The sequence below is a fragment of the Pomacea canaliculata genome, linkage group LG9, assembly GCF_003073045.1.
Source record: "Pomacea canaliculata isolate SZHN2017 linkage group LG9, ASM307304v1, whole genome shotgun sequence".
In the NCBI taxonomy this organism is placed as follows: Eukaryota; Metazoa; Mollusca; class Gastropoda; order Architaenioglossa; family Ampullariidae; genus Pomacea; species Pomacea canaliculata.
In genome coordinates, this window is record NC_037598.1 from 6,359,748 (window position 1) to 6,378,381 (window position 18,634).

General features: G+C 38.4%; 1 protein-coding gene across 5 annotated transcripts in view; it reads left to right on the plus strand.

The window, feature by feature from the left end:
- Positions 1 to 17,152, plus strand: part of LOC112572161 — a 56,210-nt gene extending 39,058 nt beyond the window's left edge. For all 5 annotated transcript variants that reach the window (XM_025251718.1, XM_025251719.1, XM_025251721.1 and 2 more), the window contains 25 exons: positions 96 to 197; positions 387 to 566; positions 790 to 1,166; positions 1,695 to 1,829; positions 2,109 to 2,330; positions 2,951 to 3,148; positions 3,451 to 3,574; positions 3,788 to 4,001; positions 4,262 to 4,457; positions 4,988 to 5,067; positions 5,648 to 5,909; positions 6,154 to 6,332; positions 7,159 to 7,339; positions 7,564 to 7,737; positions 7,935 to 8,060; positions 8,506 to 8,660; positions 9,032 to 9,189; positions 9,791 to 9,927; positions 10,136 to 10,293; positions 10,888 to 11,094; positions 11,448 to 11,511; positions 12,054 to 12,231; positions 12,501 to 12,602; positions 12,726 to 12,881; positions 13,550 to 17,152. In XM_025251718.1, coding sequence (XP_025107503.1) covers positions 96 to 197; positions 387 to 566; positions 790 to 1,166; positions 1,695 to 1,829; positions 2,109 to 2,330; positions 2,951 to 3,148; positions 3,451 to 3,574; positions 3,788 to 4,001; positions 4,262 to 4,457; positions 4,988 to 5,067; positions 5,648 to 5,909; positions 6,154 to 6,332; positions 7,159 to 7,339; positions 7,564 to 7,737; positions 7,935 to 8,060; positions 8,506 to 8,660; positions 9,032 to 9,189; positions 9,791 to 9,927; positions 10,136 to 10,293; positions 10,888 to 11,094; positions 11,448 to 11,511; positions 12,054 to 12,231; positions 12,501 to 12,602; positions 12,726 to 12,881; positions 13,550 to 13,905 — 4,421 coding nt within the window. In that variant the 3' untranslated portion in view covers positions 13,906 to 17,152. The remainder of the gene's footprint in view (positions 1 to 95; positions 198 to 386; positions 567 to 789; positions 1,167 to 1,694; positions 1,830 to 2,108; positions 2,331 to 2,950; positions 3,149 to 3,450; positions 3,575 to 3,787; positions 4,002 to 4,261; positions 4,458 to 4,987; positions 5,068 to 5,647; positions 5,910 to 6,153; positions 6,333 to 7,158; positions 7,340 to 7,563; positions 7,738 to 7,934; positions 8,061 to 8,505; positions 8,661 to 9,031; positions 9,190 to 9,790; positions 9,928 to 10,135; positions 10,294 to 10,887; positions 11,095 to 11,447; positions 11,512 to 12,053; positions 12,232 to 12,500; positions 12,603 to 12,725; positions 12,882 to 13,549) is intronic.
- The last annotated feature ends 1,482 nt before the right edge of the window (positions 17,153 to 18,634 follow it).

Sequence of the window (18,634 nt, forward strand, 5' to 3'; positions counted from 1 at the left end):
CATCATTGCACCCCAGAGAGAGAGAAAGAGAGAGAGAGCACATGTTTCACAGCAGAATGTATTACGAAGTGAGTAAAAGATATTTTTGTGTTCAGATGACCACCTGTTGATCACCAGCCTCCGGCCTGCCACAGTCTACACAGTAGTGGTAGAAGCCCGCAAGACTGAGAAGTATACAGACATGGATGAAGGCGTGTGTAAGTAGACGATTTTCTGCTGAGCAGCTTGATGAGTGTTCATGAGAATAGCATGTCACTGTTCTGACAGTCCTTAACATCCTTTCCCCATATACTTAGGCCATAGAAGAAGTGCACACCAGCCTAAATGATGGGTGAATTGTGCTCAGCAGCAGAGGAATTGACAGAGATATGATTGCTTCATTTCAGCTGGTGCTGAAACACCTGACGGCTTGAATGCGTTCATCCTCTCCTCAAAATCTGAGCACTTAACTGTGAAGACAGCAAGTCCACCAGACCCTCCCCGCAATGTGGGTGTCACAGCAACCACCTGCAGTGCTCTCAGTGTGGCTTGGGATCCCCCACAGGAGCATGGGTCAGAGATTATTGGTATGTCAGCTTGTATATCACATGGACATTCATGTTTGGATTTGGACTATTTCTCAATTTGCTGTTTTAACTTGAAACAGCGAATAATCTCGCTGTTTGGGCTTGCTTCAGCTTCTGTGAAATCTTAAAAACAAAAATTGGTCACTATTGTAGTAGTTTATTATGTGCATTTATTCTCAGGGTGGTACTTTTAATTTTCTGCATATTTCCCTTGTTATTTCAGCCCTCCGCATAGAGTGCATTTCGCTCAACTCTCAGGATCCTCATCATGTAACAGTTGATGCCATGCCAGATGCCACATCATCAGACATAACTGGACTGCATGAGAAGACTGATTACTTAGTTCGTGTCATTGCTGTCACGGATGAGTACTTTGACCGTCTACCTGATAAACATAGACATAAAAAGCTGAGGGCTATTCCACGTGACGTGTTGGTGCCACAGGAAGAGTCTCAGTGGTTGCCGAGTGTAAACATTGTTGCCAAAACAGCAGGCACGGAGGCACCAGCCAATCTACGGTTGACCCAGTCCTCAGCCACATCAATCACACTTTCGTGGACCCCACCTTTAGTGTACGGCTCTAACAAGTTGATGAGTCAGGTAGGGTTTAAAGCTCAGGAGTCTGCTGTCTGTCCATCTAGCCAGTGAGCACCTTTGCTTCTTGCACTGCATTAGAGCTTAGGGACCATTAGGTGTGTAGGCTTATCAGTTGTTTCTAAGAAAATCATTCTACACAACAGTTTTTTTGGGGTGTCTAATTTGTTTAGGAACTGGAGCATAATTTAAATGTTTTTCTTTAAACTAAACATTAGTTTAAAATATGAAGGCGCCATAGCCTGGTAGTCAGTGATCAACTTCAAAGGTCATCAGTTTAAGGCCTGTGACGGGAAAATTCCCCCTGCCCACCCAGCATGTGAGCTCTTGATTGATCAGGGAATGTAAAATATGACATGCAGAGCTGTGATCAGCTTTTAAGTGCTTTGTCATAGACGTGGTAACTATTACCACTAAATTAAGGCATCAGAAACCTTTAACGAAAACAAAAAACAAAAGTGCTCGGACTTTATGAACATAACTATCTTGTGCCTTTCATTTGATTGTAAGGTGACATCTTTCACTGTTCACTAGATTGTGAGATGGAGGGATGTGCGGAGAACAAAACCTTCAGACCCTGAGGATCTGATTGTCGCTTCCCATGTCAGTCTGCTGCCTACTGAGGACAAACTCACCATCAGTGATCTTGTACCAGGCTCTCAGTATGAGGCATGTATTCCCATGTATTATTCAGCAGACTTAATCATTGAAATTGTATGTTTAGATTTGGCATGTGTGTTTCAGTTTTATCATGGTTGACACATACTTTGTTTATGCTCCAAGAAGTTGAAAAGTACAAGCATTATCTTAAAGAAAACATATTAACAAATTGATTAATCTTTACTTTCATGCTGACATGAAGGATTTTTAAAAAATTAGTTGATGGATGCTATTTTGCCCTTGAAAAAAAATGCATGAATAACCTTCATACTTTGGGACCAATTGTAGGTGGTGATTGAGGCTATTGTGAGCCTGAAGACTTCATTAAACCCAGACCAATGGGATGCAGGGATCGAGAAATATCGCCGCACAGCTCATGTCATGTCCAAGCCATTGACTGTTTGGACACGAGCACCAATAGATCCTCCAAGAGTTCTTGTGGTTTCCTACGACCAAAACACTGCAAACTTGTACTGGGAGAAGCCCTTATTGATGTCCACCCTTGGCAAGGTGCGCCTTAAACTGTTTAACAAGATGTATTATGTTTGATGTTCTTACAAAGTCTGTCTCCGTGAAAGTCTTGCATAGTCTGTCTCTCAACCCAGCTTCTTCTCAGAAACATTTTTGTTTATTCCTAATTTCTATATCTGCCTATACCCGGTCTTATTCCACAGACACACTATAAATTCTGTCTAATTATCTTCACTGTATGCTCATTAAGGATTTATAAAAAATAGAAAAATGATCAGTTGGTTAAACCTATGGTGGGTAAGTGGATAGCCGAGTTGTTAGACCACTGGCGTCTGAACACAAAGATTCCATGCCTGTAAAATTTAACAAACTTCCTACAGTCAAACCAGCTGTCAGGAATGGGTACCAGACATATCATAGTTTGAGAAGATTAGGCAGCGATGGGGGAGGCAATGGGCCTCACCCTAACATAAAGATGGCTCTGAGAAAAGTGAAGTCTCTAGGCTAGGGGATGATCGACCTTTACCATTTTGGTAACAAAGTAATAATAGCTGTATGCTCTGTGGACTAGCAGTTTCATATTGAACTTGGGTTAGCTATAGAAAGGAAGAAAAGGCCACATGCAGAAGAAGGGAGACAACTCGGTTTTGTTTCTACAGGATGCAGATGGCAATCCACGCTACCTACGCAGATACCTGGAAGGCTACAGGCTAGAAATCAACGGCAAGCTCCAGAGCTGCCTTGGACCTTCAGCTCAGACATGCACACTGACCAAATGCAAAGCTGGTAAAACCTACCATGTTGTTCTTGTGGCCATGACCTGCACAGAAGACAGACATCGGGAGCGTCGGGAGAAGGTCAGCAATATTTTGCCTTGCTAGCAACTTTTGGGTGATGACCTGTACCTGATATTGATACTTAACGTCTTCCTGTATTTTTGACTGAGGGTTGTTCAAAATGGTGTTTTAGCATATGGGCAATGATGGGAAGACAATGAAGGCATAACAAGTTCAATGGATGGTTTATTCTGCATACAAAAGGCTGTCATGTAAATTCAGAAAACATTTCAGCAACACTTGAACCAAGAAAAATCATGCTGTACATAGTTAACTACAGTTATGCTGCTGTAGATTGCAAAATATTTACATTCCCTTTGCAGTTCAAAGGGTATTTCAAGACAGCAGCACCACAGAGTGCAGATTATGCTAGTCTTTTGGAAGACAACTTACTCGATCAAGCACCCTCAGAACCTGTTGATGTTGCCCTTCCCAAACCTCAAGAGGGTGAGTTAAGCACTCATTGCAATTAGGTATTACCTGATCGTTTGTTTTGAAAACATATATGTAGCGAGATCATCAGAAGAACTATTTGAAAATCATTTTAAAATATTTATTGATCAGTGTTGTGTGCAAGAGAGAGTTCATAGGCTGGATTGGCTGCTGTTGTATAAGGATTTATCAACACAATTCTTTAACAGACATTTTTTTCCCCTACAGGGTTCTTAGAGACACTGGAAGCTCGCTTTATCCACCAGGAGGAGCGGGATAGTCATACTTTTGGAGACATTGAGGTTTCTTGGACGGTACAGGGGAGTGGCAGCCTTCTAAAGCAATTTTCTATCATCTGGTTTTCATCAGAAGATCGCGTTATTCAGACAAAATATGTTGGACCAGAGAAGCGAAGATGCACGATTCCTGTAAAACACCTCAAGTGAGCTAACTTCTTCTGAAAGTTAAATCTCAGATTTCTATCACACTCCTCTACATGCTTTCCCATCCCCCACCTACCGTAAATGAAGTTTGTGCATAAGCTGAGTTTTTAACAGGATACTTTGTGTGTCTATGTATACACATTTTATATATTTTTCTTATGTCTTATTTTTTTGTGCATAAATATTTATATTATAGGTTACTTGCTGTTAGTGCTTTGAAAGGCAGCAACAGAGGCATGCTATGATTGATATGTTGTAGGACAACCTACCACATTACTGTAGAGCCATGCTACTACAGTGATGTGTTACCACAGCAGCCACAAGGCATACAGATCATGGTGCCAGGACCACCTGATCCCCCAGAAATTTTCCTGCGTTCTCAGTCTGATGAGGAGTTGGTAATCGAGTGGGGAGAACCCCGGTGCTATGGAGGTGTCAAGGTCAAAGGTTACCAGGTCAGTGTAAAGTGGAGAGGACATGATGATGAGTGTGCTGTCTGTTGGTCTGTTTGGTAGATGGTAAACAGAGAACCAAGTTTTCAGCCATTAGTCTGATCCTGGTCTTCCTTCAGCTGTGGGCCGTTTTTTAGTTCCTTCTGTTGCCAAAGTTTTCTGCCTTTCCTTCTGACGTGCATAGCTGTTAGTGTTATAACACCATGGTTTGCTAGGTGTCTTCTGGCCTGGTACTTCCAGCTTTCTCATTGGATTTTATTTAGGAGTTAACCCTCCCTTAGCCTCTATTTCTTGTATTATGGTAGCAGATGGGGGGATTTGAACACACGCTATGATTCAAAGCACATTGATCCTGCTCTAGTAACACATAAATACTTAAACTGATATAGGTATCATTGTTTAGCACTGCATGATATGCAGTTGGTGCTTAATCCTTCAGGTACAATCTTCCTGAATAAATAATGTAATACACAAGTTAAAGCAACTCTTGAAAATGAGATTTTTTTTTTGCAAATCTCTGGTTCTAACTGCAGGTGTACATGAACGACAAGAAGATTGGCAATGAACTGAGTAGTGCTCACAGAAAGGCTGTCATTCCTTGTCGAATGAATAAGTAAGGTTTATAGTATATTTACTTTAAAATATTTTTTATTTTCTTTTTTCAGTTATATTATTGTCACAGATTATAGCTACTTGCGAACATTGTTGAAATGGTTTGTGTTTCAGGATTTTTGAACTATATTCTGATATTTATGCATACTAGTAGTGTAACCGTTGCAGCTTAATCTCAACTCATGATCTTGCCACTCGTTATCTCACCAGTCTTATAGTACAATCACCACACTTTATGGAAGAAGGGACTTTTACCAAAATTACCCCTAGTAATTAATCACATTTCCCTCTTCCCAAATGTTGCCACCCTCACCTCTCACCCAGCATTTGGGTGGCTGGATGGTGGCAAGATAACAAGTTGAGACTGTATGTGACAGTCTCACTCATCAATAAATTTTAAGATATCAAAAAACCCACTAAATTTAAATGACTATTGATTTTTGGAAAAACTGAAATATTCCTCAATATTGTAGTTTAAAACTTAGAGGATGAACAAAACAAATAATGTCACAGGCATGTAGCCTGGAAAAAATTATGTCAAATTATTGATTTTGAAATATCATCTATGCTTTTGTTTTCAGAACCTATCGCATAAACCTAGTTGCTTTGAGCGCCACAGCAGACTTTGATGACTCTGCAAAGTCCAACACTCTAGTCATCAGCAACAGCAAGGGGCCAGGCAGCATCACTTTGGATGAGCACACATCTGCAGGTGATGACGAGCTGCCGCTCAAGGTCACGGGTATGACAGAAAGTGGCATCCATCTAGACTGGTCTTCCTACATAGAGAACACTGATGTGGCATTTTACAAGATCCAGTGGAGCAGTGTTGCTCAGCCAACTGTGAGTTTTTCCAGTTTCAACTGATTTCTCACCCGTCTTTAAGATGATGATGAGGATTTCACATGGTTGTGAAAGCAATGTAATTTTATCTTTCACTTTCTGTGTGATGACTAGTATCTTGTATTTAAATCCTGCTCCCCCTCCCATATCCTTCTCATCATATTCGTGCAGAAGGTATTGTGTTTTTTAAATTTCCTCAGAACAACTGTTTGTAAAGATAATCTCTCTTATTTTATCACACCAGCAACGAGAAGTTCGTCTCTCAACCAGAGACGTCAGCTGTGTGATAAACAAGTGCCTTCCAGGGACAACTCACTTTGTCCGTCTCGTAGCCTTTGATGAAGATGGTCAGATTATTGAGAAGTCCAAACAGCTGACAGTTCAGACATCTGCTCCTCCTGATCCCCCTATTCTGTCTGTCAGGTAGGTTTTCTTTATGGTCACAATATGGTCAAGATTACAGAAGTGTGCCTTTCTTTGTATTAGGGAAAATAAAATAATCATCAGCAGAAGCACTTCACTTAGCCTATATAACAAAGACATACACAATCTATTACCCTTAAGCAAGTCATAACATATCCTAAAATGCAGACATATTAACTACTGTACCACGTACAAAAATGAAATCGTGATGTGAAAGAATTTGCTTAAGTAATTTTTGTATTTTTTCCAGAATTCTTTATGTAAAATTGAATTTTCGTAACAAAAATTTATGTTACGGGGGAACTCTCTGTTAATTCCAGAGAAGCAGAGTGATGGACTGGAGGGGTGCTAGTTTACCCAATTCTCATGCAGGTCTTGCAATGGTCTTGCTAAAGCAGGGGTGGGGAAAATAATTTGGTTTGGCCATGCTAAGGCAACTGCAGGCATGACTCAGAATTCAATAAATCCAGCAGCTTTTTTCATAGCAACATAAATTTATATTAAGTAAATCATAATAAATTAAATTTTGAAGGACTAGCAAGGAATGTCCATTATGGGACAGACATTGATAATTTTTTATGGCCTGCAAAGGATACAATTGGTCCTTGGCAGAAAAAAGATTCCCCACTCCTCTCCTAAAGTAACAGTAGTTCATTTAGTCAGGTTGACTCAGCACGCTAGTAAAAAAAATTTGATTTCTTTTGCATTATCCCTTAGACTGCCTCAAAGTCATTTATGTGTCAATATAAATCTATTCTTAAATTACCCAAAATTAAACACATCATTGGTTCAGAAAGAATCTGTCATCATTGTGCTGTCTCTGCAGAGCATGCAACTTTCGGTACATTGCCGTTCAGTGGGAGAAGCCAACTACATATGGCGATGCATTGATCACTGGTTACAAGGTATATGTCAATGGAATCGTGGAGGCTGTCCTGAGTGCAGATGCACTGAGCTTTACTTTCACTCAGGGAAAGTGGTGCCAGGAGTACTCCTTCCAGGTTCAGGTAAGAGTCATGTTCATTAGTTTGATGATTTGTCGTCAATGTGGGCTATCTGATGGCACATGTATCATCAGAACAGTAAAAATCAAGTTTTGGGCTCAAACAGCATATGGCGCCTGCTTATAGGACTGGCTGCTTTGCTGGGATATGTTTAGTCGCTGGTGCAATGAATTCCCACCCATCCACCCCTCTGTGTACTTTATCATCTTGTTCTATTCATTATCCAGGCACTAACAGCAGGAGATCATCTCAACAGCAAGCCATCTGAACCTCTAATACTGACTTGGCCTGGAACTCTTGCCCCACAACTTCACCGTGTACCTGCTGTTAGCAGTTCATCCCTGCGTGTCACCTGGGATAACCCCTACCTGACTGAAGGCGTCAAAATTAAGCACTTCAAGGTACACAGAGACTTTGCACCTGTAAATGCTATCTTGACTCTGAAGCTGCAGGCCTTGTATTTCCATCTGACATAGATTGTTTCTCTTTAGTCATTAGAACATTAAAGTAATGAATGAAGGGGCTGCTGCTTTTTAAAAGAGTTTCTTTCTTTACCTTATTGGTCTTGTTTTTGTGTACTGCTTGTCTGTGTTTCTAGTTATGCTGTGTGGAGGAAGATACAGAAAAACTGGTCCAAAGCATTGGTCCCATTCATCCAGATACTCGTGAGGCAGAGTTCAAACATCTAAAGAAGGGCAACTATTTGGTGTATTTGGAAATCCATGTGAGTTCTCTGATGGACCTGTATATTTATAGCAATGCCACTTTAAACATGGCACGAAGAAGAGTTAACTAGGATGGTGAATAAATTTAAGTCTGTTTTAAGTGTCCTCATTCTTTAACAGTCCGCTTTAACTGTCCTTTGCTCTTTAACAGTTTGTTTTAACTGTCCTTGCTTTTTAACAGTCTGTTTAAACTGTACCTGCTCTTTAACAATGGAGTTTCACTGTCTTTGTTCTTTAAAATATTAAATCTTTTTAGTTCACTAATACATATTCAATAAAGAAAAAAGGGTGTTAGACTCATTAGGTTAGCAAGGTTCTGTGAACTGTAATGGTCCTTACACAATACAAAATTTCTGTTTGTTTCTATGAATAACTATAGCAAACACTAATGAGAGTAATCAAAGTAAAATTGTCTAAAAATGGGTTCATTTGTTATTTATTCAGCTTTATGGAACAGGAGAAGTAGTACAATCTGAAGCCCTCCGCATGCAGCCCGCTGTGTCCCCTGACCCTCCCCAGATCAGTGTGACAGTTGTGGGGCTGGAAGAGCGGCGACAGCTGGAGAAGCTTGCATGTGACCTTGCCAACAAACGTGACAGGTCCATTTAAGAATTTTGCTGCATTGTGCTGACACATTTGTAAACTAAAATAAGAAAAATGAATAAGGAAGATATTTAAAAAATATCAAAAAGACTATAACCCTAACAATAACCTGAGGCCAGTACTGAATGTAGAGTTTACTTCTGTATACATTTTAAAATCTGTTTTTGCTGCTTTTCTAATGATTTTCTAGCTGTTTATAGGGATGTTTAGTCTGCCCAGTTACAATGAAAGTTGATTTTTCTCTTTGTAAACCAGTTGAAGTTGAATGAACAATATCACTCAATTCTCTGTATGGGTTTTCTTTCGGAAAAATTAGTTTTAGAAGCAGAAATAATCACTAACACATAATGCTGTGTATCGATTTTAGATTGATACGCACTGTTGGTCACAAGTTGAAGCGAATTGGTGCACTGATGCATCCCTTCAGAGCTGAGAAGGATGAGGACGTCCTGATGGGTGCACATGCACTGACAGGTGTGGAGGAATTGCTGGAGACATGTTTCACAGCAATGGAGAACTACACAGGTGAGGAGCGTTGACTGCTTTTAAGTTGATAAAGCAGCAGCAATAAAAAGTTAATGCCATTTATCAAAGTGATAGTAGACGTATTCATATTCCCTGTGACTGGGAGGAAACACTTGACTGTCTGGAGAGTTAAGTAGGTGTCAGGAATGTAGCAACAAACTCAGACACGGATTTGGCTTTTGAGATGTACAAGTATAAGAGATCACATGTAAAGTATATTTCTTCATAAGCATAGGAGCTCAGTGTGCTATAACTTTATGCAGACCAAGAACTTAAGCTTCTTATTATTATTCCTTTGCACCCCCAGTGGCACATAGGACAACTTATGCTTACAGCATACAACACACTCAAACACACACAAATAGCCACTAAAGCTATCCCATGTCATGTAGACAGTTCCATAAGCTTACAAGTTAATATACATCCACATACATAGCATAAAAAGCTTGAATCATGAATTAAAATGTGAAGTGTGATACCTGAAAAAGAGTTGCTTAGAGATTATTGAATGGCTGAGCTTCAAGTCAGAAGATGTAAGCATAGAGCATGATGTAGATAAATGTTTGCACCCATTCTTACTAAACTGTGCACACACTCACAGGTCAGCTGATAGCACATGTGAGCTGGCAGTGCCCGCAGTCCAAAGAGGATGTGCATCTGGCTGGCTTCAAGGTGTTAGTGGATGGCAAACAGTATGGCAGCAGCATGCATGCAGGTGTGCGGTCTGTGCGGCTTCAGGTATGACCCACTGTTCCTGACAAAGGATCCTGCTGTACTTCATAAGCAGTAAATAATAATCAGAAACTACTATTGTGCAAAGAAAATGATCACAACCTTGATAAAATAATTTGTCTCATAATTTTATCATCATGTATTTTTTTCTGGTTTATGATTTTTGTTATTGTAGGAAGACATTTAAAAGTATATATGTCTTTCTCTCTTGCAGCTTGGACTAGAAGAACCTAGCTACAGACTGAGCATGGTTTCTCTCAGTGACAAGCCTCAGGGCACAAGCGTTGAATCAGAAGTTGTGGAGCTGTTATCTGCCCCTTTCAAACCATATGCCTACTATTGCTACCATAACATCCATTCAAAGGGAACAAAGTAAGTAATCACTGAGTTACTGAGTAATCACATTGGTTACTGAGCCCACATATTGTTGGTTTGTGGACATCAAAGACAAATAGGCAACTTGAGCATTCAGGAGAGTAGAAACTTTAGGATTCTGTTCTGAGGTCATAATGTGAATTATCAGTTTGACTGTTCTTAAAATGTTCATATGCATGTAGGAAATTAGGAACAGTTGTATTGAAAGATAGAGATGGAAGGTTAAGGCTAAGAACGAGGGCTTTAGAAATTAGGTTAAGATAACCTGGGAGCTTTTGGGTATTGTTGAGGCTCAAATATTGAAACATATCATTATTGCTATGTGCAGTTTATTGTTTCTTGTTGTTGGATGTAATTTGTAGTTGAGTCACCAAGTTAGCAGTCTTTCCAGCCCTGCTTTCCCTCCAAGAGTTGCCCACCTTGCCTTACCTATCTAACATTTGTCAGTACAGGTGCATTTTTACATCCTAATTCAATCCAGAGATGCCGCTAGACAAGCCCAGTTTTGTGTCAATAGCAAGAATAACTGTAGCAAACACAGATGTGATGTGTAGACTTGTGTCACAGATGTAATGTGTAGCATTGTCACAGATGGCCTTCCCAGGGATGCTGCAAGTACCAGGACTCGCTTGCCTATGAGAGGAAAGTAGGGAAAAAGCTGGCCAATCAGGGCTTGCTGTCCAAGCATGTGCCTCCTCCTGCCTGCAGCCAGCTGGACATTTTCACTGGTGATTACAAGTCTCTCATGAATGGCCATCGGTCCCAGTGTCCCACTATACTGCTGTTTTGGACACCATGGTGTGTGACAGTGACCTTTTGTGCTAAGTGGAGTAGTTGTGTTTGCACATGTAAACTCTTTTGTTTGTGTCCTTGTCCATGTACTGTTTTTTTTTTCCTTCCAGTTTCTCTCAGCAAATTTTTTAAGGGACATGTAAATAAAAGACACGGGGAAGAAATGCTTCTTAAATTAAATGTAATATGAGTTATATTTTACTGCTTAGTAAATCCAGCACAGGTACAAACATGTATAATGATTCATTGTGACTGTCCTTGCTGAAATATATTTTTGTTCATTCATTGTTTCATTTGTAGAACAAGTCATTAGTTTTGTTATTATCAATTGTTGTGACAAGAAATTTGTTTCTTGGCAGGTGTCTCTCATCGCAAAAAATTATGGACTACTATGTTCGGTTTGCTCGTGAGTCATCAAAAGAAGTGAGTGTGAGCCTACAAAATGCAGAATGAAATAATAAATTGAAAAATATGATAGCTGACAATAATAAAAGTTGTTATGAAGCTTCTCTTCCTGTAGTTGTCTGTCACTCACATACTTTCTTAACACCTGATGCACGAGTGTTTGTGTTTGATGAGGATTGGACCTCATTCTTCTAATGCAACGTATTCTTTGCCTGCTAGTCTCAGAAGTAATTATTAAATGATTGTCTGCTACAAGATAGTCAAAGGTTTGGCACTTTCTTCCTTCCACTTAAAACTCACTCTGCTCCTTGTTTGATATAAGTTAACACATTTCAAATGTCAGTATTTGTTATTGCTCATTTTAGAGCTTACAGACCTCAGCATTGAATTATCTTTCTTTCCATTTCAGGCATTCTCTATCTCAGCTGTCAGATCTTCCCTTCAAAATTCATTTCTTTCATCAGTAATTTTATTAGTGCTTGCTTGCCTGTGCTCCTATAGATGCTTTGCATGTGTGTGTATGCACAGCTTGAGATCAATACTGTTTTCTTTTCTTGCAGTTCAATTTTGTTGCTGTGTCCTGTGGTGTGTCTGCAACAACAGCAGATGATCGTCAAGCTCTGGTTCATCAGCTAACATCCAATGGCTGGCGAGAAGATGGCATCATCTGGCACTGCACCAGTGAGTGCGCCTCCAATGTGCATCGTGCCCAGAGCACCATCAACCACACTACCAACAGTATGTTGCAAACTTCCGTGTATCCTGCCACCTTTATTGACTGTTCCAGAGAATGATATTCAGTCCACTTTTGAACAATACAGTTAAGTTAAATACACATTGAAACCGCACCACCTGAGGAAAGATGAAGTGTTTTTGCTAACTGTTGTCAGTAACTTGTTCTCCACACAAAACTTTATTTTATTTAAGTTGCGTAAAAGAGACCATAATGAGACTTCTTTGAGTGACTTGTAAATTGCCACAGTAAATGTTTTCTTTGTCATGGTAAGGTGTGCGAGCAGAGCATGACCAATTTAGTGAGAAGTACATGGACTTGACCGAGCTGTTGGGAATTGCTGGGGTCCCGACTTTTCTCTTTATCCACCCAGAAGGTCAGTGGAAACATTTAAACAACAATCATTTCTTCTCCCAGGTTGAAAGCTGCTTGATGCTACAAATTTTCATTTTGGAAAATATGCATTGCTGTGCACTGTCAAATAATATTTCTTGTGCAGGATACATATCCTGGCATGGGCGATACAGCTCCTTTGACTACTCATCCTTCAGTGCCTTCCTTCGACACACCAACAGTGAGGTCATACAACATCCATGTCCGGTCTTTAATTGTGATTGCTGCAAGAATGATATGAGCATTGATGAGGACCTGATCTGTAAGTTGCTTCAGAGCATGTTTTTTTATGTTTTACTATCTACAACCAATCAAAAAGTCTAAAGAATCTTGTATGCAGAGAAGAAAATGATAAAGTTTTGTCAAACCTTGGATATTTATATGTAACACCCTGGCAGGCCCATTCTTAGACCCTGTGAGACCCAAGGCATAGGGCATGTGCTTTATTTGGAGCTTAGTTACCATATTAATCAAAAAGGCAGGCCCCCTGCCAGGTGAAGCTCTGAAAATACAATCTACAGTTAAGCAGCCAATACTATCTCCATGTTTTGTTCTTGTGCAACTAGCCCACCCCTGTGTAGCCATCAAGGACAGCAGTGTTACATATATTTTTAAAAAGTCACAATTGCTTCAGTTTAGATTTCAGTTAAGAGTGTAACAGAAATTCAGAACTTATTTCTTTTTTCCTTGCTTTAAGTGTGGCATCAGGGTACTATACTTTGAATGTTTTGCTATTAAGTGAGTGTCACAGGTTTTATGCATGCTTTTCAAGATGAGCAGTTTATGCATGTACTAAAAAGTAAATGGGTTTTTTTTTTCACTCTCGTTTGTAAAGTGGTATAAACTGCTGTTAGTAGTATCTTTACCCCCACATCCTCCTTCAGAACCTTCCTAAAAATCAAGCAAGTTTGAACTTATCTGTTATTATAGCTGTCCTACTACCAGAGAAGACAAGGACTCAGCCTCTAGCATTTGCCTCCAGAGCATCATTTGAGAGCTGTGAATCAAACCTGGCTTCTGTAGACAGTCCTCGGCCAGATTTCAAATATGTGGCCATTAATGGCGTTACAGAGAATGCCAACAGCACTGAGAAGATTTTCGTAACACGCAAGTCAAGTCCCCGTCGAAAACCCAAGCTGTCCATTAACAGGCGGCCATATTCTGCATCAGCAGCTCCCCCACAGGTGCAGAGCAGTCCATACCTTGCAAAGGTTGTGAATGCATCCTCACCTCCCACTCGGTCACGTAGCCGACCTGTCAGTGCCAAACTAGTACACTACATGTGATCCTTGGACATTTAACAGTGGGAGCAGCTATTTGTCTTAGAATTGAGACTTCACAAGGACAGGAGTAGTGAGGGTTTACATTTAGTGTCAAATATCAAACTCATCTGAGAATGACTGGTGGCTAGTTTCTCCATTCAATTGACTATTAAAGGTACATTGATAATACCATTTTCACCTGCAAGTGTCAGCAGAACATTTTCGGCATAAAATAACAATATTTTACAATACAGCTTGTACTGCTGCATTTAAAGCAAGCCCCTTTTTGTGGTGCTACATCTTTATTTTCAATTTTTTTTTCCATGTGTTACCATTTAAATAACTGGTACATTTGTATTTATTTCTTTATAATTTAAAAGTTAAAGCTTTTCACAAAATAATCTTATATGTATGGGCTGACTTTGGGCTTCTGAAAACTGATTTTTCCTATGGTTGTCATTGCAGAATGGAATAATTGTTTGCTTTTAACACTGTGCCAGCAACTAGGGCTATATCACGGCAAGAAAAATGGAATAAGACTGTATTCAGTCAGTGTTTATGTTCTGAGTTATTGTCAAACATAACAACAGTTGCTTTGTACCACAACAGGCATGTACATGCATAGTTGGATCAAGAACTGTCATTATCCAGGCAAAATCTTGTAGACAAGTTTTTATTTTCTCATAAGGACCTTTGTTACAGCATTTGTGAAATCTGCTCAAATGACCATGCCGTAACGATGAAAAATATTTCTAGAAATCTGGATTTAATGGCAAATGGAATGTGTACATGATTGTGATGCATACATCATCTGGGTGATCTTATTTTTAATTACAAGCAAATAGTTTTCAGTATTATTTCATGTCTGTGATAAATTTTTGATTTGTTTATTCTTATTTATAGTGTACATAAACAGTGGAGAAAAAAATCAAAAAAGTCTGATTTTGTACTGATATAAACTATTTGCACCATGTACATTCTGTGTCCAGAAAAAAGACTTTTGCTAACTTTCAGAAAGAGGTAAAGAACATAATTTGGGATTATTACCCATTATACTCAAAATAACCTCCTTTTTAATAGCTGTTCTCATTATGATAATGTGAACAAAATCATTAAAGAAGACTATTTGCTCTTCCATATTCTTACACTTTTGGAAAATGACAGTGAACTCAACATATTGACCTCTTACTGCTCGGCTATGCAACACAAGAATATGTTTGTTGACGATATGCATTACATGGAGGGTGGGTATAGTTTACTAGACCTGTGACAGCTCTGTTGAAAGAGGCCTGACAGCTTGAAGACAAGTCACAGAAAGGAAAGACTAGGGATGGGATAGAAGAATGATTAGTAACAGCCTCAGCTTTTTTTGTGGATTCCTCCTGCTAGCTTTCTATTCTTGGAGGCGGTAATTTAAATGCTTCTGAGTTTTCTGCAAGTTGGGGGAATGCACTGTAAAAGTATTATTATTATTGTGGAGACAGAATCTATAGCATAATTCTTTTACCGTTTTTACATCCAGAAATCCTTAAAGGTTACGTGGGAAAAACCAAACAATATAGTGCTTGTTTCTTTAATATCTTAAATTTTGGTTTCGTTGGAAATCTATTTAACCCAGGCAGATGTAATTTATTTTATTTACAATAAACTTTTATATAGAAAAACATGCAGATATTGTTGACATTTCTGTAAAACTGTGGGGCAGGTCTAGAAACTTCAGGCCACATAAATAGTGATGAATAGGAAGGAAGTGTAGGAAGAGACAATGTGTCAACTTTTAAGCTCAACCTTTAACCTGGCATGTGTCAGCAGTCATAATACAGCACTGTGCTGGGGAACAGTCATGGTTCCAAGCTTCTTGATACAGCAACAATTAGGAAAGGCACTTCTGTCATAATTTGTTGAAAGCAGTGTGTCATAACTGCCCCCGAAACAATGCAAAATTGTCTGAAAATAGATGATGTGTATTTTAAAGGGGACATATTATTGCCCATGAGAATAATTTTGCTTTGTTTCTTGTTTGGTGTCCTGTTCAGGGTGTAGTCCTGCTATATTTTGTTGAAAGCTGTGATACTGCACTGGTGCCACTTGCAGATATTTCAAGAGACCTGCATTCCATATTTCTGTGATAGAGCAAGTTGGAATGAACACTTTTTTAGGGGTGAAGGTGGGGGTAGGAGCTCCAGATTGTAGATCTGAAATTTTTGTTACTTGTATACAGTATATCCAGATTCAAGACCATGATTTTTTAAAACTTAAATTTCGGAAGACAATTTTGAATTTATGAAAAGATTATGGTGATATAAGCTTGAAAACATTCAATAACAATAAAGTTAATAATTTGCAAACTTTCTCTCTTGTTGGCTGTTTAAGAAAAGTGTGAGTCTTTACGTGTTCACCTTGTGATGTAAACGACAAATGATACTTTAGCATACTTACTATTTACTGCTCCTGTGTAGGTCCTATTAAAAAAGGACTGCACCCATATGCCCACTCAAATTATCACAAGCAACTCTGGACTCTTAATTTAAAAGTTAAATGTTGCAGAATTCTATTGCTCTTGGTCTCTATTTATCTGAACCTTTACTTGGATCTGCTTGTGTCTATTGAACTCCTACTGCAGACAGCCTGATATTTCTCCCATTACAGCTTTCAAATTTAGGAAAGGGACAAAACATGCAAATCTCACCACAAAAAGACTACAAATGCTCAGAAAACTGCTGATACAGTTTACTAAATGTGTAAGAGCAATGCAAATTAACAGAAGACAGTAATATTCTCTTTTCACAACTGTCTTCTCTTTCCCTTTCAAACTCAACTGCATCCTCCCTTTCACACACACACATGACCACTAAGATCTCTAATATCAAAGCACTTATACAAAAAGTAAAAAAAAACAAATGTACACAGATGAAAAACTGTTTAGCACTACTGCAACTTGCCTGTACTGGGCACAGAACAGTATGCAAAGTAACCCTAACCCTAACCTAGCCCTGGAACCTCAAAAGGAGCTCCAACTACAATAAGTGAAACAGATGTCTAAAGCACAGCAAATAACAGCTAAAATCAATAAACAAACTCTGCATATGAAAAGTAGATAAAGCTTGCTGGACCAAAGTGAGAGGAAGAGAAAGTTATTACAGAAGGTATTCACTGATCAAAGGTGTATTAGCTCATCTTTTAATTTAAAGATAAATGAAATGTCATAGACATTCCAAAAGTGGAGAGAACATAACAATAAAATAAGGAAGTGAAGTAAAAAAGAAAAAAATCCACTCTCCTACTTTCATTTACAAAAACAGTTTTATAATACAATATACTGCCACCTGTGTGTGAAACTTAACCAGGTTTTTGTTTCAACAAAAGAAAAGAAACCATAAAAAGTCCACCTATAAGATTCAGATATCAAATGAAGTATCAACACTCAGTCTGTTTAAACAGTAACCTACAAGATTAACTTCTGTAGTGGGTCCTTTTCCCAGGTTGTAAAATGTAGCAAATATGCATACTCTCCTGCCTTTCTATTTCTTATCTTAGCATTTCTTAATAATAATAATTCTTTGTAAAATGCTTTTCTCCCACATTGAAGGTGAGCTCAAAGCTCTTTACATAAATACTCAAACATACACAAAAATGCATGAAGCACACACCACAGGGAGGCATTAAATGTACCTTTCAAAGTATTTTTCATTCTTTCTCCCACACACACACACTCACACACAGTGGAGTAAATCAAATTATATGGAGAAAATCACTGTCAGTCATGTCAACAGGTGTCACATCCAGAGAAAGCTGTAACTCCATGAGACTGGATTCTTGCTGCTGTGGTAAAACTAACCACCAAACACCCCAACATTTTGAAAAAAAAACACTCATTCTCAAAACAATACTAAAAGTACAATTTCTACAATCTAAAAATACAACAAAGCAATAAACATAATAATAATTACAAAAAAATGTGGTGAACTCTTTTCATCCACAAAGAACTGGTTTTTGGTATTAACTGTTTTTTTAAAACAAACTAATAAACATACTGGTGGCATATATTATAATTAAAGAATAAAATGAAAGTTAACTCAGTGTGCAATTAACAACATAAAAAATACCTTTAAACATTGTAAAATTGGCTTCAGACAAGAAGTAAAAGAAATCCAGAAGAAAGCCTTTGCATTTGCTTCTATGTGCCAATCTTTTTATTGGTGCCAAAGTTTTATCTCTGATGATCATGGTAATGTATCTCCTTTTGTGATCTGTTAGATAAAATTTAGATGATTTACTTTTGATGGACAAATATTCAAAATCAAATTCTAAGAATCTACTGTGCTAATAAGATAATCTATCTAACAAGCTAATCTATCATGATAATGAGATTATCTTTAATTGGCTCTCCCATTATCCCACTCTCATAACCAGCTGGGGATAAGATTTTTCTTCAACTAAAAATGATTAAAAGTTTTGAGATATTTTACAGCAAGACATGTAAATAGACTACCATATAGAAGGAATGGGTGCAGAGTACCTTGGATTTTTTTTAAAAACACAAATAGCAGTTCATCAATACTATTTCCTCATATAAAGTTTGAATAAATATACATAGAGTTTGAATAAAAGATAAGGATGGCAATAATGTTAATAACATTAGCATGACTTAAATCAGTGATATTACTTACAAAATCTATTACAAATAATTTTTATAAATTGGATAACTTTCCTAAATACATTCTATTTTATGGAGCAGAAAAGACTTTTAAAT